The following is a 21,697-nucleotide window of genomic DNA, read 5'->3' as shown; positions in this document are numbered from 1 at the left end:
TGTCTGATGTCTGCTCTTTCAGGTGTCTGGTGGTACAGTTCAAGAGCTGATCGCTGCTTTGAGACAGATGGATCACACAGAAGCCATAGAAATAATTCAGGAAGCACTGTCCATCTCACACAGACCGCCTCCCCTGGAGGACAGCACAGCAAAAGCACTTCCATTATCATCGCCACTCACAAATGGAGAGACAGGTAAAACTGACAGCAAAATATGAACAGCTTCATTTAAGATCTTTCTTCAGTACTCCCTCCCCACTCTATCTAGGACTGTTAGGATTGCACACCTTCTTACACACACTGCTTCACTGTTTCAGAAATATTTTACTGCAGTGTGACCCCTGTCATCATAGATACCTGCTAGACATAGAAGAGAGAGGAAAAATTAACCACTTGAATCAGCATGCCTGCATCACAGTATTCATTCTACTGCTGCCCTTTGCTAAAACCAGACACCTGCCATTTGCTAATGGTTAATGCCTTGGATGTACTGGGAATATAGGCAATTATCTTCTAGATGTGTACAAAGGCCATTAGCTTTTGACTTCCAACCCCCCCCCCCCCCCCCTCAGCTGGATAAACAAAAATGTTTTGGGCTCTTAAACTTTTTGGCAAGACTTCAGTATTAAATTTCTCCTTCCACAATGTGTAGCACTCCAGAATGTCCCAGTGTTCTGTAGGCAAAGAAACTGGGGATGGCTTAGGTTACACAGGACCTCGAGGAGTCCTGCTGGCCAACTATCTGCTCAGAGCAGGGCCAGTGGAACATGACATGAGGTTGCCCATGTTATGTCCAGTTGAGTTCTGAGCAACTTCAATGACAGAGGTTCTACAGTGGTTTTGGGAAGGGAACTCTAAGAGAGATTGTGAGAAGTTTGCTATCAGGGCTGTTCAGTCATTACCTGGCCAGGTTTAGTAACAAAAATGTTTGTTTTTTCCTGTTCAAACACTGGTAGTGCTGCCTGTAGCCAAATGTGGAAACTTACACCCTGTGTAAAAACATTGTAGGTATTTCTGGTAAGAAAAAAGAAACACCACAGTCACTCCATTCCAATCTAACATTGCCAGTTTATTCTCTATAGAAAACTGTTTGGTCAGTCATGGAATAAACCTTCACACCCACCCAAAAATGTGCTTGTACACATATTGCCCCTTTAGATTCATCTTGAAGGGTAAGAGGGGTTCTGCTCTCTCTGCAACATGGAGGGCATCACATAGTTTATTTTAAGATGTTTGCTTAGAAGAACAAGACTGAACTCTTAAGGTACCACCACTGGTTTAGTCACACTGATCCCACATCGTACCTTCAGTTTCAGCTTACAGTCAGGCACTCCTTCTGTGGATCCTGCACAGGTGATGAATGCTACTGACTTGTTCCTATTTTGGGGTCACTTACTAGATGAAAGCTCTTCAAATGTTTGTCTCAAAAAGAAATCTGTAAGTTGAAATAACATGAATTAGAAGTTTTAGGAGCCTCATCCTGGAGTTGTACACTTGCACAGAGTGTGACTCTGAGAACCAGAGAAGCTTTTGCCCTGTGATCACCACAGCTGGGCAGAGTCCTAACCCAACTGCAGTGACAGCATTAGTGTCAGTAGAGCACCAGGCTTCTCATCCCATCCAACTTCCAATTGCAAGCTGATCTCTGCCAGCAGTACATCAGATCACATGCTTTGGTGGCCTGGAAACATTCAGTACAGCTTTTCCTATTACAATACCTCATGTTAGACCTATTTTCCTATTGAAGAGCTTGACCCTGTTGGTTTATATGCCTTAGGCTTTTCTCAAAGCAACCTTGCTCAAGCCACACAACTGATGATGTTTCCCTTTTCTCTGTCCCTCAGGTGAGCGCTACACTAGCAGATTCCAAGACGCTGAAAGTGTGTGTGACAGTGGTGTGGAGACCTCCTTCCGCAAGCTGAGCTTCACCTACTCAGACTCTCTGAGCAGCAAGTCCTCACTAACACTTGGCAAAATGGCCCTGGGCTATGGACATCAAAGCTCAGGGCAAAGCAATTACATAGCTGACTAGTGATAGTTGGCAATATGCAGTTACAGGAAGAAATGGGACATTTCAAATTACATCAGTGTCATCCTGGCCAGAGGGAAGGGAACTCACAACCAAAAGTGCACTGGAAGAATCTCACCTGAACCCGAACAAATGGCAACTGCAGCATCTGACTCCTAGCCACTGCTTCCTTCCTCAAGTACATTTAATTGTGTTCATTTACAAGCCATTTACAACAACCAGGGCTCCACTGCTGCATTAATACACAGGTCTGGATGCTGTCAAAGACTGACTGAACTTCCCTGGTCTGTGAGGATTTTCTTTTACAGATGAAAAAGAAGTTGTTAATGCATAATACAAACTTACTAAAGAGGCTAAGCACAGGAGCAATAAGAAGATACAGTTTCTAGCTGCTCTCTTCATAATTTTTGCAGCACAGTTGCATGCAAACAGGTTATAAAATAGCTGGCAAAGAAAAATCATTACTTTAATCACAACAGAGACAACTTAGCAAAAAAAGAGAATCCTAAAAGAATCTTGTATATTTCAAATAATGTATTTAAACTTAACTTTGGTGCCTCTTATTCAAAAATTTTTCAAGTTTGGCATTTTCCTACTTGTAAATAGGTTTTTTTATATCTGTTCCTTTTTGGAAAAGCGTGCTTTTTAAATGCTTATTTTTATTTTACTTTTATAATAAAACCCCAAAATTAATGCTCCTGTCTGTGCCTGCTGTGATTTTTACATTACTTTTCAAGTAGAGGTATTGAAGATTTAGCATCTCTATTTTAGGCATTGATACAAGATCATGCTGATTTCCAAGCACTAAAATGAAATGCTGCAAGTCACCTGTCTTAAGCCTAAAGTATCTTTTATGGAGGGAGAGCAGGACCATCAGCTACCACTGAGCAGCCGTACTTTGAGATTAAGGCCTCTTCCTTGTTTTAGTTCTCATGATTATGGCAGCAGAAAATCATTTACACTGAAACTAACTATTTAGTGTCTCAGCAAATTTCTGATGAGACAGCTCTCCTTTGGGCTATCTAGAATCTCCTGTAGTAACTGTGCTCATGAGCAGTGTTTCTTCTTGTCTGACATCAGTTCTGAGACACGGTGAGTGTCCTGTTATTGATGTTGGCCCAACTAAACAGAACAGACATCAGAGTTCATGATAAAAAAAACAGGAGGGGCACTGTACCACTGTCACCTCTAGCCAACTTTTGTGGCACAAAGAAAGAGTGGTGACAGGGTGGTTCTTGCCTTAGCTCAGTCTTCAGTAACCTAGGTGTCACTCCTGAGAAAATGAATCAAAAAAACCTTGAAAATGGTTGTTTAGAGTGGTAGCTGCTGTAATGAACTAAATGATGAGTAACAAAAAAAAAAACTTGTCAATTTATTTTATAATCCAGCTGAATTACTGAGAATGTTAATTACTTCCAGAGAAGATGAATAAAAGTACCATTCATTCTTTCTTTCAGTTCTTGTATGTATAATCATCCAGGCAATGTCTAAGGCATATAGATTTTTGTTCAATTAATGTACTTCTCCAGTGTTCTCTTTGTATTCCAGCTCTAATAGAAACAGGCAAAGGTTTTTATATTTCCAGGAGTGGAGGGGCTTTTTGGGCCCCAGGAGAGCTGCTGTTCAAGTAAAACACACCTTCTGCTTCCAAAGAATTTCCAGCACAGCTCAGGGGGCTGGCAGAGATTTTTACTGAGGTTTCTACAATGCTGCAGATCACCAGGGCACCCTGGCTGTTATGCACACCTTTTAGCTTTAGTTCTGACCAGCTCTGCTTTTAAACCACCAGGAGCCACCTGGATCTGTATTTCCTTAAAGCACTTTGTGACCAGATGTTGCATAATAGCTGTTTATCAGGTTAGTGATCATGCACAGCAGGTCCCCTAGGCCCTATGTATGGAAGTGCTTTAAATGGCAGCCTGGCAGCTTCTCAGTTTCATTGTATTTAATAAAAAAGACTTTAATCTTTCTTGGTTTTTTCCCCTTTCTTTAGAGATAGAAAAATATTGCTGAGCACATCTGTTTACACCTGGCTTATAGAGAAAAACCTCCAAACTTAATCTATATGTGCAGTGGAATAGAGCTCACTCTGTTATTGTGCTATTCTGCTGCAGTAATAAACAACAGAAAATTGTGGAAAGCAGAAGAACTTGTAACAACAGATCTCTTCAGCTGTTCTCTGCATTTGATATGAAATGAATGATTCAGAAAGTTCAACTGCCCTTGATTTTAGATTGCCTGCTACAGTTGTACATTTCCTGACATCATCTTGGCATGTATGTACAAACTTGGAAATCACTGGAAGATCTAGGCAACATTCTGAGATTCTGTGGACTGCAGGAGGATAAGAATCTTACCTACATGTAGTGGTGTAGGAACTGTCTTTTCTCCCTTGCCTGGAAAGTTAAATGCTTTTTTCACACATTTAAGAAAAAAGAGCCACTCTTCTTGCTTCCCCCAAGTAAAGTGACAGGAATGCTGGGGCCCATTTGCTAGTTTATGGTCAGTACTCACCCACCATCCACAGCTTCTGGTGTTTCTGGGTGATCATGCCTTGAAATAAAGCAGTTCTAGAGTAATGGCCAATGGTTAGTCCAAACTTTTGCTGGCTCCAAAAGATTCCTACAGCAAAAGACAACACAAGTTAATGACCAAGGAGTTGATTTCCTCCTTTCAGCATTATGAAGCAGCCTGATGTCCCATTTAGAGCCAGGCTGTTGTATGTTTTTCCAAGGCTGCAGAGGTTTCCCATGGCCTCATTTAAACCAAACTACTATAGAATTTTTTAGCCATCCAGTCACCCTTGCCATATGCACAATGCAGAAGAGCACTAGTTCAGGTATTATAGGTCTCTGCTGACTGACTACTTCTTACAGAGATGGCCTTTTTTCATTTAAGTTTTGGTTTTCCACACTAATTGAATGAATTTGGGGCTTTTGTTTTGCTACCTTGTAACATCTGACTGGAAAGCAAGGTTATGTAAACACAACTCTTGGATTGAAACCTGTCCTAAAAACTTCAAACCATGAATTCCTGGTACCCTAAGTGGGTAAGAAAGAAAACAGTGATTCTGGCAATAAAAAGGCTGGCTTGTAAACTTCAAACCCCAGCTCTCCTGTACTGAAAATAAGAAACTTATTGGCCCATCTCTCTGCTCCTGACACTGGTTCAAGTTAATGAAAAGGTCTCTGCTACAGATATCCAAAACCAAAAGGGAACCAACTAACAGAAGTAAAAGTACTGAGAAAGATGTGCTTCTAAGGCAGAATATTTGTCCAGACCACAAGGTATGCAAACAGCAGGTAACAAGAAAGACTAACAGAGAACTATGAACACTTACTTAGAGAGTAATTTTTAGATACATTTGCATGCTTCTTTCCTGGAGAAAATGCAGAACTTGAAAAAGCTTCCAAGGACATGCTCCAGTAAACTGGAGCAAAATAAGTCTTCCTTGTGTGGCAGGAAGTACAAACAGGTGCCCTCCAAAGCTCAAAATGGCCTCTGCAAGCCCAGAATGTGTTCACAGCTAAATCCCAGCCAGAGAATGGTTTTAGGACAACAGATTAGCCAACACCATACAGTGTTCTTCCCAAACCTGCTCTCAAGTTCTGTTCTGGAAGGGCATTTGTCATGGCTGTGGGGCACTCTGGCTGCTGCTTTTGCCATCACTGGAGAACAGCCCAGAGGGGCCCAGGAGCAAACAAAGGCCATGAGCACAAGAGAATTCCCTGGTCCTTAACAAGACATTGCAAGGAAGTACCCTGAAGGAACACAGACAGGGCCAGTCCCCTCTGCTGCTGCCACCAATAATGTAATGACACTGAGGACAAGCACCACAGCCACCAAATGCTGTCCTAAGGCTCCGGCTGCCAAACCCCCATCAGAGAGAACTGGTGATACAGGTTACAGCTGCTGCAGCTGTAACAACAGCCAGCTGGCAAGATGGATGTGTTCATAGGAGTGCAGGCTGTCAGTGCTGCCTTCCTATCTCTGCCCGGATCTGAGACAAAGGCAGAACAATGTAACCAATATAGCACAGAATGCCACTGCCAAAGTAACAATGGTTAACCAAAGGACACCTTACAGCCACTGCTGCACGGTGAGAGAACAGCTTCTATAAACACACACCTGCTACAACACCAGGAAACCAAAAGAACATATTAAGGATTAAAACAATAATGGAAGTCGACCTTCCCCTTTAAATTCTGTTTTGAGTTCAAGCATTTGGCTTAAGCAATTGCTAATCTTTCACAATGGCACCTAGTGCTGAATTAAAGATTTTCATTGAGAAAGAATGAACCTACTCCTTAGGGAGCTCCTGACCTTCAAATACAGCAATAATTTTTAAAATATCCCAAACCTTGCTATGTCAATCTGGTAAGTGCAGAAAGCAACAGGGAAAAAAATAATAGAATGCTGTTACGTATAACTGTGCTGGTAGACTTTATTTGCATAGCCACTTCATCACTTATTAATCATGTACCACATCATTTCTTTCAAGATTTTGCCTAAAAATTGTGACAGGCTAGATGAGGTCACAGCTATCCAAATTAATAATTAATGAATGGGTTTTGCTTCTAGCAATCCAAAAGTTTTTCTACACATCTTAAACTTCACTCATTTGCTGAGATGAACAAATATCACTGACCTCCATACAGGTCTCTTGATTGTCTCTAAACAAGTGATTCCTCCGAAGTTTTATTTATTTAACACTGTTAAGTGCCATTTTGAAATTCTATCTAGATGTTGCTGGAAGAGACATTTCTCCATCAATGTAAAAGAAAGGCATCAACAGACTTGCCCTCTTCCTAATACACTGCAGCAGTACATATTAATCATATTTTCTCTACATTTTTTCTTTCTTACCTTATGTTGACTTTACTGCTGCTTTGATTCCACCTTGATTCCAGGACACCAAAAAAATGGAAGGATTTTTCTGGTATTGTTGGCCCATGATGCCTCTCAGAACAGCTTTTTAATTTCCTTTGTCAGCGCCTGCATTTGTTAAGTTTTACTCATGTCATTTTCCCTATCTATTTTACAAAATCTATTAACATTGGCACATACACACCCATATTTTGATTGTTTTCATGTCTTCTTTTAACTAGGACTTGTTTTGAACCAGATGCAACTGCAGTTAGTTGTTTTGGTGACCCAATAAAGCATCTGTAAGAAACTCTCATTAATCATTTCCCTTTCATCTGTAAGTTTTTCCTCTCACTCAGGACTATGTCAGTTTTGGTTAACACCAAGGTACCAACATGCTCATTAAAACTGTGATCACAACTCAAACTGAGTCTGAGTTCTCCAGTGGAACACACAGCTGCTCCCCCCACACGTGCCCCAGACCCCCCACACCACCACTGAGTAATGCCCACGTGCTGCTTTGACAACAGCGATGGACATCAGTGGCAGAGCTCCTTCAAACTCCACCTACTGCGATGCTCATTCTGCTTTGCAAGAAAATTAATATTTGCTTGGGTGGACAGAGATCCTTGTGGAACCCCAGCAAGATCCCAGCTGCATTCCAAACCACGGCTGACAGACAAGCCAAATGTTTAGCAACCTGCCCATGGAGTGGCTGGAGGCAGTCCCAGTTTCACTCCCTACCCTTCTGCCTTGCTCCCAGCATACACCTTGCTGTTATCCTAAACTGAATTTCCACTCACAGCATAGTGAAACTAGAAAAAAATACGGATGTGTTTTCAATACACCACATATATTATATGTAAGCTTTGCTGTTGGTATCTTTACAATGAACCAGCAGTTAAAATTCATGAGACAGGAAGACACAGTATGTTCTTCAGCCAACTCAAAGTGCATGTCACTTCAGAGCTTCAATCAAATTCTTCTAATTTTTATTTCTCCTCCTGTTTCACTCTTTATCTAGAATGAAATGAAGTATTCTCAGACAACATCCAGTAGAGAGGTCAAGATTAGTGAACTTTCTAGCTCTTCAACAGTAGTAGGTTCCCAAGGATAAAACACAACTGTTTTCTTCTTTTCAGTCATAAGGAAACCATTATCACTAAATCTGCCTTTTATACTCCCTACATCCAGAGTAACAAAAGGAGCAATTGCAGTGGTCTGAAGAACAAATATATAAATGTCATCTTGTTGGGACACAGAGGCCTGAAAGAGAAATAAAAAATATGTATTATTAAAAAAATACATGTTAAAGAAGACCCCAGTTACACCCAAACTGGGAAAGACCTGCATACCAGTAAAACAGGCTGAACAATCACATCTCATCAGAAGTAGTATTCTTCATATCTAAGCATCATGTAAAAACTGCAAATGTTACTAGAGCCTTCCTACAGAATACTACACACTGTGGAAAAATGCCAAGAAGTATTATCACTTTGCCATCTCCTTATGAGAATAACTGAGTAAATGGTAATCTGAGTTCTACATAGTACTGGTATCCTGTACTTACTGGAGTGAAAGAGATTTGTCCTTTCACCAACACTTCACTCAACTTACCAGTTCACATCTGCTAAAAGAGCTTGCCTTTCACTTATATATATAATAGAAGTACACAAAAGCAAAAGATGTAAAAATCCCAGTAAAACAGAAAGACATTTCATCTTAATGCATCATGGCAGTGAAGCCCTTATACTTAAGTTATATATTAAAAAAAATTGTAAAATGTAAGGTCAAGGTATAATGTTTTGTATTAAGTTCTATCAGTACTTAAATCTCAGAGAGACCTTAAATCCCAGCCAGGATGCATTTTCATGCAGCACTCCCCATTCACCACAATGAAAGATTATGCTACATAACTTTCAAATACCAGTTAACCATCTATAAAAAGAGGACAAATTACAGTCAGTACAGGCATCATGTTCTGCTTACAAGAAAAGCAATGCTATTAATTTTTAAGAAAAAGCACACATCCTCTACACATTCTGTTTCTTGAAGAAATACTAATGGCTTTTGATGCTTTTTAAAAGCAATGCTAGGAACTGTAGCTCTTGGATTAGCAATGTATTTGAAAGCCTAGTTAGTTAATTAGTAACTAAGTATAGACGTATCAGCTTCTCCCAACAGTCATTTTTTTAATCACAGCTGCATTTCTTAAAATGACCACTTTGCATTTATCCTTGCTAGCTATCCTTATTAGTTAGTATTGCAAAGACAACACCACTGCAAGATAAAGGAATGAAATTTTCCACAAATGCTCCAGTTGCAGAGCTTTTCTTATTGATGATATCATCCATAAACCAAAAAACCAAACCAAAATAAACAAAAAACCTCCCCACAGCATGACTCAGACTGCAGATTGTACCACCAGATGAAAAAAAAAATTAAAACAGGCTGATTTCTTTTCTTTGTATACTCAGAAGGCAGGCTGTGCTGTTGTGAAAGAGATAAGAAGAGAAAATCTGGCCCATTTTCTTTTTGTAAAGCCATTATGCTGGTCCAGATTCAAAGAGATTAGACCTCTATTCCCCCCTTGTTCCGTTTAGCACTAGAGAGCAATGTTGCAGTTTGAAAGCCAAATGTGAGAACACAAAAGGTCCCCATCCTGCCCATCTGATGATTAGGAATTTTCCAATAAGCTGTACATGCTAAGAAGTGAGGTTTAATAAAACATGTGTGCACACACACACAGGGCATGCAAGCTCTCTATATATACAGCAAGCTTGCTAGGAGCAGAAGAAATCTAGGAAAAAGCAGCAAATTGACTAAACAACGTTATACAACACTAATGGGTTTTTTGCCTGTTTAGGAGACTGACACACTTGCCAGCCATTAAGAATAATCACTATTATGCAAATCAGAACCCTTACTGGAGGGCAGGGATTTGAAAGAGGAGGAAAGGAGCATGCAATACTGCAATGTTGTGTGTAAGCAATGTTCCACTGATCTGAGAGTGTGAGCACCTCCAGAGGAAATACTGCTGACAATAATGCACTCCACACTCAACTGAATAGGATCACCTCATCCTGACATACAGTGCTGTCTGCAAGCCAGAACACTTGTCATGATGCTATTTGCTGTCTAGGGACAAGAAGAAAGAAAGGAGCAATGCTGCAAGGGGGAAGACAATCTAAACAAATGAAAGGGAGATTTCATTCTTTAAAACAAAACAAAGTCCAGACAAAAAACCATGAACAAACAAATAACCCCCCCAGCAGTCTTATTTGGATACACATATAGTGACACCGGAAAAAAATCTAATTTTGAACTCAACCCGGAAGCCAGAATAGCAACAACCAAGGAGAAAGAACATTCAGTGGAATCAGACACTGCACAGCCGGCAAACAACCCAAACCAGTAGGATTAGCAAAACCAAATACAGTAATTTAGCATGATTGATGCTTACACTAAGCTGGGTCTTCTCTAATCCCACGGCATCCTTGAGTGATGAAAGGAAGTAATGGTTCCTAGGACTCTGGAGCCCATCTTCTCCCACGAGACAGAAAGTAATAACACAGCTTTCCCTGGTACAATTTCTGCATCTTCCCAGAAGGTCACAGATGGACTCCTTGTAGATGGGGACAGCACTCTGTGCTTTAACAGTCACACCTTCTTTGGCAAGGGTGCATGCGGGCTCCAAAGAGCTCCAAGCGTGCACTGTGACCTATTAAGCACATTGAGAGAGCACAAAGCTTAGAAGAAAGGCTACATTTCTGAAAACAATGCAGTATCCTAGATTTCAGATTGCTCATTACAATAGATGTTTTTCTGACAGCACCAGCTGATTTCCACCTAGCAAGAAACTACACAATAGATATAGTATAAAAATAAAATCATTCTAAAATCCTAACAAGAGGTCCATTTCAAACAGCCTGGAGCTGCTCTTGATCTGCAAGACTTTTTTGTTTTCTCCAGGCTCCTTGAGAGGAAGAGATTGCCAATTCCTACCAAGGAAGTGCTGGAAATGGAATTATTGACTAATTTGTTGACTCTTTTTCCTCCCTTCCTGGATTAAAAAAACCAACTCAGAGGATTTTTATGAGATTGCTAAGCATTATCTGATGTAACCCAACTGGGTATACTAGAGTTTCTGCTTAATCACTCTTAAACAGAAGCAAGTTCTATCATCTTAAAAGGGATTATGAAGGGTATATTAATACAGCAAAATACATTCCCAGATATCTTCCGTGCATTATGAATATACCCTTTTTAAAAGGGCATAATTTGGAAATTAAGTACTTAATGAGAATTAAAACATTCTGTTTCATAAATTTTTGGTTATTTTTTGCCTTAACAGGAGTATGCAGTCAGGAATAGATCTTAACTCCTTTCAAGAGTTAAGTTCCAAATCTTCTTGAAGTGCAATATACAGTATTCATCAGAACTATTCTACTGCCAACACTTCTCTGATGCTATCAGAAAATCTGAATTTATGTCTGTTAGAATAACTCCGAACAGAAATGAACAATTTCATTAAGTGCAGTCCTACACCAAGAACTGACTATCCAGAAATTGCAACCATATTCTGTAGCATATTTTACTCCATATAAGCAACCTTATAAATCTGAAAATTCATGGAAGCCCACCAGACAGAGCAATGATCTAGGAGCTGATATACTCATACTACTAGTGAGTCATTCCAGGTCTCAAGGTCTGTTTTTCCATCCTTCAAACTGTTTTCACATGGGATATATTTTATGTCAGGAGCTGTATCTCATAGTGGAAGATGGTCCCTAAATTCATCTGGGGTCTGGCTGCCATATGATTAACAGCAACAAAATGTAACAAGCTGAAAAGGAAGACTGTTTTCTACAAGAAAACACAGCAGTCCAAATACTGACTTAAAAACCCTATCAGTTTCTATAGCATTATCAGAGAACAGTTAAGGCATCAATTGCAAAGTGGTGCCATGCATAGGTGACCTTCCAATTAAAGATGTGCTGTTCCCATTTCAGAAGATAATCCAGTCCTTTTTCCCAACGCTGTATAGTTTGAGTACTGGTAAGCAATGGTACGATCCCTTTTTTCCCCTCTACTTAATCAGGTTATCTAGTTCTAACACCAGGGAAGAGTTTTGTTAAGTAGTGAGGTACCATTTTTCACACTTTGTTCTATTTAACCATCAATCCCTTTAAGATTTCCACAGAATAGTTCATGTCAGCCTTATACCTATAAGGCTTTAAGCAAAGCAATTCCTTCTTCTGTGAAGCACTACACACTACTTTAATAAAGAATAGTGTTGCCCCTAAGATTAAAGACTAGAGTTGCATCTCACAGTGTTTGAGCATGGCCTTTCTGAAGCTTGTCTGTACAAAGACGTGCTTGTTTCAGCTTCTCACATTTTTGTAGGAGGCACACAGGAGTGGTGAGGTAGGTGCCACTTACCCGCAAAGTCACCTTGTGGTCCTCATGAAGATCTGAGACACCATAAATGTGCAACATCCCTTTGTCTTCATAGGCCACAGGCAGCAGTGGTGCAAAGAAGTTCTGGGCAAAATAATGGAGCAGTTTCCACTTACCACCATACTCTAAAAATGGTTGAAAAGAATAAAGATTGAAACTGAATCCAAGATTGCCTTATCACACATTCCCTGTATGTGCTTTCTGGTCCTGCTATTGGCAATGCAACATCCCCCTCCATCCTTTTTCATCTCTATCAAGTGCAAAGAATGACTGAAGGTACTCTTGCTTCCTTCCAGGAAAGGCTCTGCCCTGGAAAAGATCTGATGCTCTTTCAAGCTATGAGCTTTCCCAAAAGTTTACATTTTTCTCTGTCTCTGTCCTGTCACTGCTACACTGTCATTCAGTTAAAGGAAGCCTTGAACACAAGTGACAAGGCTGACACAGCATATCCCACATAAACCAAGCAGCTGGAGCATCTGTGCTGTTGAGAATCCAGACAAACACACTGGTACTGCCATAGACTATCACTACTATAAAAAGAGACAAGGCACTTATACAAAGTGCTCTCTTCCCTTTTTTCAGTCCTCCTTTCAGTTCTTCCTTAGAGGACATCAGTAACAATAAAGACAAAAATAAGTTCCCAAACCAAAGACAACTGTGAGCTTGGCAAAACAAATTTGCCAGGAGCTAGAGACACCATCCCTTCCATGGGAGTTAGTATTCATGACAGACACATGACAAACAGTTCACACTGCTCCTTTAATGGAAAGCTGTACCTCATTACTTTAATACTTTGAAAATCCGCCATTAAACTGGAAAAGCCATCAAACTCTGCATCCTCTCCAAAAAAAGCACTTTTGTTTTCTTGCTTTGCAACACTGCCATGTAACCATTTTGAAAGAGAAGTTGCATCCATTTCTTCCTCTATTAACATTCCATCTAGTACCCACTATCTGCATTTTAAGTTTGTCCTTGCTCAACCATTATCCAGTCACTGAAATGGCACTAAAAAGAAGTAGCAAGTCAGCTGCACCATCTCACAAGGAAAGAAAAGTTAGATACAGGTTTCATTCTTGTTTCTGGGTCTTTACTTTATACAACAAGTTTAAAACTGATGTATGCTTTATGATGTATGAAGAATATTTTCAGTGAGATGTGTTTGTTATAACTCTTAGTAATCTCTTAGTTTTGGTTCTTTTACAAAGCTCTTAGCACTCTCAAACATCTCCTAATTAAAGACTTATCCAGCATAGTCTTAAAAGGGTTGCTGTGGCTTTCCCAGGGGGACTTGAACATGCTTTGTCTGCACTCCACATAGACCTGAATGAACTTTGTGAAGAGTAAGTGCATTAGCTCCAGCTTAGCACCTTACACATCACCTTGTTCTCAGCAAGTTCACAGCCAGCTAGCTTGGAAAACAAGAGAAGTTCATATCTGCCTGGAAAACCCACACAAGATTGAACTGTGCTATGAGATCAGTCTGTTGCCAGCAAAAACACCACTGGCATTCAAGTTAATTGCACTGAAGCAAACCAAAGAGATAAGGCTGGAGGAAAACTTCAGGAGAAGCAGCTGCATTTCTTCAAAACAGACAGTCAATAAACTGAACATACTCAGTATATTGGTGCTTCTCAGTATAGAACTACAGAACTATTTATGATGGGAAAGATCTCTAGGATCAAATTCAACTGTTCACCTGCCAAGTGCACCATTGAACCACGTCCCTAAGTTCTCATGCCATACCTGTATATCTTGTAAATACCTCTAGGGATGGTGATTCCATCACTTCCCTGGGCAGCCTGCTCCAATGTTTGACAACACCTTCAGTGAAGAATTTTTTCCTACGACCCAATTTAAACCTGCACTGGCACAACTTGATGCCATTTCCTCTTATCCTGTCACTTGTTAATGAAGAAAAGGGGCTGACCCTCACCTTGCTATGACCTCAATTCAGGTAGCTGGAGAGATCGATAAGGGGTATGTGGGGGTGTGTGTGTTTGTGTGTCCCAGCCTCCTTTCCTCCAGGCTAAACACCCCCAGCTCCCTCAGCTACTTTCCACAAGCCTTGTGCTCCAGACCCTTTCCCCTGCTCCATTGCCCTTCTCTGGACATGCTCCAGCACCTCAATGCCATTCTTGTAGTGAGGGGCTCAGAACTGAACACAGAATTTGAGGTGCAGCCTCAACAGTGCTGAGTACAGGGGGTCAAATCCCTTCCCTACTCTTTCTGGCTGCAGACACAGGCCAGGATGCCCTTGGCCTTCCTGACCACCTGGGCACACCCTGGCCCACGTTCAGCTGCTGTCACCAGCACTCCCAGGTCCTTTTCCACTGGGCAGCTTCCCAGCCACTCTGTCCCTGCCTGTGGCACTGCCTGGGGTTGCTGCGACCCAAGTGCAGGACTCGGCACTTGGCCTTGTTGAACCTCATAAAACTGGCCTTGGCCCACTGATCCAGCCTGTCCAGATATTCCTGCAGAGCCTTACTGCCACTCCCTCCCAACTAGGTGTTCATTGCACACTGGCTGAGGGAGCACTTGAACCCCTTGGTCAGATCCTTGATAAAGACATTAAGCAGAGCTGGCTCCAGTACTGAGCCCCTGCAAAATCCCAGTAGCGACCTGCAGTCAGCTGGGTGAGAATCCATTCACCACCACACCTGGCCTGGCCTTCCAGCCAGTTTGTTTTCGTGGTGAACAGTGCACCCATCCATATCATGAGCAGCCAGTTTCTCCAGGAGAATGTTGTGGGAAATGGCACTAAGGCTTTACTAAAGTCTAGGTAGACAACATGACAGCCTCTCCTCATCCACCAACTGCATCAGCTTGCCATAGAAGATCAGGTTGGTCAAGCAGGACCTGCCTTTCAAAAACCTGTGCTGGCTGGGTCTGATCCCCTGGTGATATGAACAAAGGCATGTTCTCTTACTCCAAGGACACTTCCTGACAGAAAACACTGGTGGTTTAAATAACAAAAGTACCAAAAATAGGGGGTGCTAACAAATTACTCTTCAGTCATTAAACTTGAGAAGATGGGAGATTCAAACTGGGGATGGATTATCTGAAACAGAGTAAACAGGGCGGCAGTATCTGATCCAACAAACAAAAGCTATGGGCCTTGTATGAGAAATGGGCAGGGAGAGTCTGGGAGGGGTTGAAATCTCTAAAGCCCTCAGGACTGCTACAAGACTTCCTGGAATTTCAATTGTAAATTAATTAAATTGCCAATGCAATAGATGTTGCTAACTGCAGAATCCAGGCAAAGGCCACCACAAGCTTAGACAAGTTACCCAGCGTGGTCTGGGGTTTCAGTGCCTGTTGACTTGAATTTTTTTCCTGAGCTTAACTCACATAATGAAAATCTAGGCTTCAGCTGTCTTATATATGGAAATGAAAAATGCAATTAATGTAGAGCAGTTTCTGCTACTTAGTGTAATATAAAATCCTGGTTTTTTTTGAATGTGTCCTTCTGAACCTCTGCTGTGCCTTGATTTCCAGCTGGATTACACAGCCACACTGTAGAGGGAAAGAGAGGAGGTTTGCTACCAAGGCAGCAGAGATCCTCAAAAACCTTTACAGTGAAGACAACACACTCAGAGTGAACATGGCATCAGATTTCCACAGGAAAACCCAAGCAAACAAAATCCCCAGCCAAGAAACAAAATCAAACAAACCACACACTTTAAAGTTTGCACCATTTCAAAACCCACTCTACTACTTTGACACCCATTGCTTTGGAATGTTTGAAACATCATTAGTCTGCTTAACTCAAATCAGCTTTGAATACTGGTATTTCCCTTTCCAAAAAAAACTAGAGCCATTTTAAAAAACCAAAACTCAACTGCTGCAGCAGTTTCACACAGGAAGTGTTTTCCAAAGACAACTTTTCCAGCAACAGGATCTTAATAATACATTTGTCAAAGTAACTTCAGACAGCAAGGAAAACTGAAGCTAATTTAAAAGCTCGTATTTTTCAGTTCTTCTGTTGTCTTGATTTCCATAGGACCAGAACTACATTCCTTTCTTTAAAAACAGGCAAGTTGCATTTCAAATACACCATGAACACACACCCAAAAATGGATGTAAAAAATCTGGAGGTCAGGAAGTTATCATGAGAAACCTCTGGGTTTAAACTTTCCTATTACAGACATGCATGCCCAAAGGCAACAGCCAAAAGTTATTTAAAATAGCCCTGGGTGGTTTTCTTCTCCTCCCACATTTAAAGAAATTCTTACAGAAATCCAAGTTCCTCAATTTTTCTTGACAATAACAAGGGAATTGCACTCTGTGTGGTATTAAATTTCAGAACAGGAAATCAGAATCAGGTTTGTAATGAGACCCCAATACCCTTTTTTCTGACTCTTCCCTGAAGCCTTCTACGCTGATGGCAGGAGTGCAAATAAACAGATCTCCCTGAAATGATTTTAAATTAATCACTTCACACCATTAAATGCAACCTGAGAAACATGCTGCTAGTTCTTTCCTCACCTCAGCCTCATGAATTCAGATCAATTATTCTTCAGAACAGCCTGTACCGGGGCTCACCAGGGCCTCTGAATACTGAACCTGCAATAAAAGCCAGTTACCTGCTCAAGGCAATCTCAAGACTACCGAGTTGGGTACCTCAAGGTGACACTTGTCTGGGAGTGTCACAGCACTCCACCAAAACACACTGCAGAGATGCTAAAGCATCCAACTTGGCACAGCCAGCTTCACAGCTAGGTGCTAACAGTCAGAACCCCGTTGTGATCAAAGCTTTTTACTTCTGAGCTGAACCCAGAAGTACTGTGACACAAGTGCTGTGCTGTGTTTTCATTCAACCCAAGCAAACATTTTAAAGGTAAAAGTTAAAAGGAGAAACATTTGCTACCTTCTTCCTTCCCCACCACGTGCAAACATTTCTGCTTTGTACCGGAAATTATGTAAACCCCTCCATGACTTTCTGCAAAGCAACAGATTTAAATAAAAGCACTCATTGGTGATACTACTGTGCCACCTAACAAGATGCAGAAACATGTTTTTGAAGTGCAAATAAAACTAATTTCTCCCAAGTCTTGCATAATTTCAGCCATTAGCATTTCAAAATCCCTCTACCACACTGCCTAATTAAATGAATATTAAACCTTTCCTCATCTCACTGAGGGAATACAACAAAACAAAGGGACAGCTGTATCTCTGCTGAGCTTCTTTCTTCTAAACTTCAACAACATATGAATAATTCAAGTATTTGATAAATACTCTACAGTGATGTCATTTCTGTACTCAAAAAGACATTTATGGTCTCCACAACCATTACATCTATCAATACACCTGTCTTTACAAAGGGACACTTTTCCAAGCATCTTTTTCTCTTGGGGCACTTAAAACCTACAAGCATCACTTATTGCTAGAATCATAAAAGTGAACATTGTGATATTCCATTTCCTAATACAAGTCTAGAAAGTCCAGAAAGATGAGCATCATAGCTGGACCACTGCCTTATCATTTAAATAAATTAGCCTCTTTCTTCTACTGGTTTTTGCTTTGTTGTTGCAGCTATTTTGTTTGGATTAATCAAAAAAAAAGAAAAAAATAAAAAGAACAGAAAGGGAGGGGGACAAACATCTCCCAGAAAAAGAGGGGGAGAATGGTATGGGCTAATTTTTTCCCAAAACCAGGCCAAATGGCATTTTATTCCAAGGGCACATCAAGACTGTCCACAGACAGTCTTATTTTTTTTCTTATCTTTTTCTAGTTTGTTCGTATTTTTTTACACATGAAATGCTTAAATAAAGATTTTCAAAACCAAAATATGTGAGAAATAACTAAAATTGAAAGAGAATCCACCCAAGTCCTTTACAGATGCCATAGGACAGCTTCTCCATTTCAAAACAACTCCTAGACAAAATGTTTGGAACATAAAACACAGCCACTTCCCTCATGCCACACTTGCCTCATTCCTTCCCTACTTCTTACTGTCTAAATGATTTATCTCCTTATATGTCTGATTAGTTTTGTGTCCTAAGAGGAAAAAAAATATGTGTAAATAGCATATTAACAGAATAATTTAGTCATGAGGAGTGATTCACCTCATCTGACACCAAGTTAGACAGCAAATCTCAGCCAGTGATCTCCTAAAGAAAGCTCCTCAGAAGCTATGCTGGGTGAGCGATATCTTATGAAGTTCTATGAAAATCAAATTCATCATGGAGAAGATAATTCACCCCAGTTCTGAGACAGTTAAGGACACAATGAATCACATTTGGAGATATCCATCTCTCCCCCAGCTGACTAGAGAAGAAATCTAGATGTTCAATTTTTACATCATAAATCTCATCTGTAACACACTTCTAAAGGATGGACAAAAATACGTGCCCAAGAGACAGAGCAGAGCTGTATTTCCTATTCTGATACTTCCAGATGAGGAAAACACAATTGGTAGCTGGTGCTTTTTACCAGACTGCTACAAGACTTACCCAAGGAAGCCCACGAAGGTGCCTGCCAAATGTCATTGAGTTGCCAGTACAGAGCTCCCATGGTGTGTCCTTCTCCATTGATTATTTCACTTTGACTAAAACGATAGAATTCAGTTTCTGTCTTTATACACTGAGCCTGCATCACCTTGGTCAACAAAGAGATAAAAATTATTTTTGGAATATTGGATTTTACTTCTTTTTCAAAACATGTGTGAATATATTGATACACAACACAGACTTCACAGCAACAGCACATAACTTTAAACTTGAGCCCTGAGGAGTATCCACCTGCAGTGCAGTGGAACTCTGCTGAAAGGAGATCTACTCCTAGCATCTCCCAACAGCTTTGCAAGCAGTTACCTTCAAAGAATCTCATATGGGGCTACTTCCATACAGTGAGAATGGTCTTTGAAAGGCAAATCAAAGACAAGGAAAATAAAATGAAATTTAAAATAAGTATTTTTTTAAACATTAATTTAAATAACCCCCTTCTGAGTTGCAAAATGATGTTAAGCTGCATTTCTTTCAGTATACATTACCTTAGTGTCTAAATCCCAACACTCTCAACTCACATTCTCAATATACAGTCAAAACTGTGCATAAGAAAAGCAACCTTTTTTCAGTTGCACTCCCACTCTTTTTCTCCTTCTTCATGACATCTAAAAACCACCTTTCAGAATTTTTCATTAGCCAAGTTCTCAATGGGTGCTAAACAGACTGATATGTTCTTCACACAGTTTATTATTAGGCTGGGGAAATATAAAGAAATTCTTAAAATAAAGTTAAAAGCCCTAAAGGTAAAGATATTACTTCTAGTTAACCACTAAAGCAAGTTTGCTTTCTTTATCCTTTTTGCTATCCTTATTTTGGTATTAAATTGTTTAACCTGTTAATAAGGCCTTGACAGACTTGGCCTTACAGAAACTCTCTCAGCTTTTTTGAGTCAGGACCTCATGGTGAAAGCTTTACCCCGGTTTCAATTTCACAGCATCATCTATCCTTTTTCTCTTGTCAAGAGTGCCAGAAATGCTCAAGCAATTTTGCTTTTATATAAAACCTGCTGACAGAAGCTCTCAAACATTAGAAACTTAGTGAGTGTGCAGTTACTTCTATCAAGAGTGTTTCCAAAATTCTTGAAACACACCAAAAATTAACAGCACTTTCAATTTGCATAATAGCATTAGAAAGTTACTTAGCATCTTTTAAAAATTGCACAGAAATCATAAATAAAGAAGCAAGCATGATGTTGAATTACTATGAATGAAAAGCAAAATACATGCTTCTGATTTGGAAAAACCTCAAAATGTATTTACTAAAATATTAATATTTGAGTCCAATAACAAAATAAAATTCTCTGATTAATAGAGAACTACATTCTTTGGAAAAAAAATACTGCTTCCAAAGCTTGTGTTTTCCATGTGGGAAGAATCAAAGCAGTGAGCCTACAAGGGCCACATGAAGAGCAAAACATCCCCACCCTGGAACAGGGAGTAACATGCAGCACTGGGAATAATCTTGTACCATGGAAGCCCAGCACATCCCTGCATCCTCCCCCAGCTACGTGAGCGTGAGCCCAGCTGGGAGAAAGACCAAGGCAGCACATACTTTCAGACAGACTTTCTCCCAGTTTCTGGGTAACTCCCTGATTATTTCAGCCCTTCTATCATGGGAACTGGAGTCTCTCTACAATAAAAGAGAGACAAGCTAGCTCCAAACCAAACTGGACTCTCCAGTTCTTCAGAATGGAAACTTTCTGTATGATGAAACACTCCTGAAGGGACCAGGTCCAGCTCTAACAGCTGACAGAATTTAATGGAACAAGTACTGACAGCTACTTCTATGGAAGAATCACTATTACCTGAGTGAGGTAAATCATATCCTTGAACTGCTTTACAGGATCTGGGCTCTGGGGAAGTTTGAAATGACGCCCAATCTCTTGAAGCATCTGAATATTGCCACCTTCATGGTGCTGCCGATGGAGAGAAAAATTGCTTGTGTAGGACCAGTCCTCAGGGGAGGAAACCTTAAAAAAAAACAAAAATAAGGTATCTGTATGAAAAGGTAGAATATCCATTTAATGACAGCCAGGATATTGAGGAAAGGATATCCATTACAGCCTACTGATATCATCCAAAACCTTAACACTGGTATATTTCTACAGTGCCTCATGCAGTCATGCAAAGATTTTTAACCACTAACACCCTTTGCTTACACTCCTTGTACAAATAAATGAAAACACACATTGCCGTTCAACCCAGAAGAGCAACTTTTGGCTCAGTGGCATTTAACTTAACTGTCCTAAGGTTTGGGTTGGCCAAGGGACCTCAGAGTTTTGCTTGCATTCATAGTAAATCAGAAACACCCTACATTAATATGGAAGAATCTAGTCAAACACATTGAGGTATAAAAGTTATGTAAGTCAGTAGGGGTATAAATTCTAATAATATGTCTATATATTTTCAAAACCTGTCTCTGATAACAAATTATCATAAACCAGCTTTTTTCAACTAAAGACAACAACAAAGCATAACTCATTAAGTTATCTATTGCCAAGTTTTTGTTGTAATTACTCTCTCTAAACAATCTTATCTAAATTTGTTTCCTTTTAGGCTGGATTGAATAATTTTTATTGTTATTAATATAGATTAATGTTCTGATAATGCTTCAGATAATAGGCTTTGCCCAGCAAATTGAAAGAAACATTCTGAACTCCTTTTGCTAGCAGGCAAGAATATCAACATCTCTCCCTGGACAAATGGACAAACATCATGGTATGTCTCTGCTCCACTTTGATAAATAAGACAGAACCTATAATGTCTAAATTTAATGGAGACAAAACCAAATCTTCTTACATGCAATACATTAAGAAACAGATTATTTAAATGAAAGAA

At 40.1% G+C, this 21,697-nt stretch overlaps 2 protein-coding genes across 12 annotated transcripts in view; one reads left to right on the top strand and one right to left on the bottom strand.

Moving 5' to 3' along the window:
• NFKB1 (nuclear factor kappa B subunit 1) overlaps positions 1–2,721 on the top strand; it is a 57,765-nt gene extending 55,044 nt beyond the window's left edge. For all 5 annotated transcript variants that reach the window (XM_077177189.1, XM_077177188.1, XM_077177187.1 and 2 more), the window contains exons 23-24: positions 23–194; positions 1,844–2,721. In XM_077177189.1, coding sequence (XP_077033304.1) covers positions 23–194; positions 1,844–2,031 — 360 coding nt within the window. In that variant the 3' untranslated portion in view covers positions 2,032–2,721. The remainder of the gene's footprint in view (positions 1–22; positions 195–1,843) is intronic.
• The window catches only part of MANBA (mannosidase beta), a 60,348-nt gene continuing 39,698 nt past the window's right edge, over positions 1,048–21,697 (bottom strand). For 6 of the 7 annotated variants that reach the window (XM_054633798.2, XM_054633799.2, XM_077177190.1 and 3 more), the window contains 7 exons: positions 20,665–20,829; positions 18,807–18,951; positions 12,337–12,479; positions 10,358–10,615; positions 6,895–8,160; positions 4,543–4,650; positions 1,048–1,434 (listed from right to left, as the gene is read on the bottom strand). In XM_054633798.2, coding sequence (XP_054489773.2) covers positions 7,936–8,160; positions 10,358–10,615; positions 12,337–12,479; positions 18,807–18,951; positions 20,665–20,829 — 936 coding nt within the window. In that variant the 3' untranslated portion in view covers positions 1,048–1,434; positions 4,543–4,650; positions 6,895–7,935. Of the gene's footprint in view, positions 1,435–4,385; positions 4,425–4,542; positions 4,651–6,894; positions 8,161–10,357; positions 10,616–12,336; positions 12,480–18,806; positions 18,952–20,664; positions 20,830–21,697 lie in introns of all 7 variants that reach the window. The other variant, XM_054633795.2, reaches the window with a different exon arrangement.

The sequence above is a fragment of the Agelaius phoeniceus genome, chromosome 4 (assembly GCF_051311805.1).
Source record: "Agelaius phoeniceus isolate bAgePho1 chromosome 4, bAgePho1.hap1, whole genome shotgun sequence".
Classification (NCBI taxonomy): domain Eukaryota; kingdom Metazoa; phylum Chordata; class Aves; order Passeriformes; family Icteridae; genus Agelaius; species Agelaius phoeniceus.
Note: the sequence above shows the minus strand (reverse complement) of the source record. Positions and strands in the feature narration are given on the sequence as shown.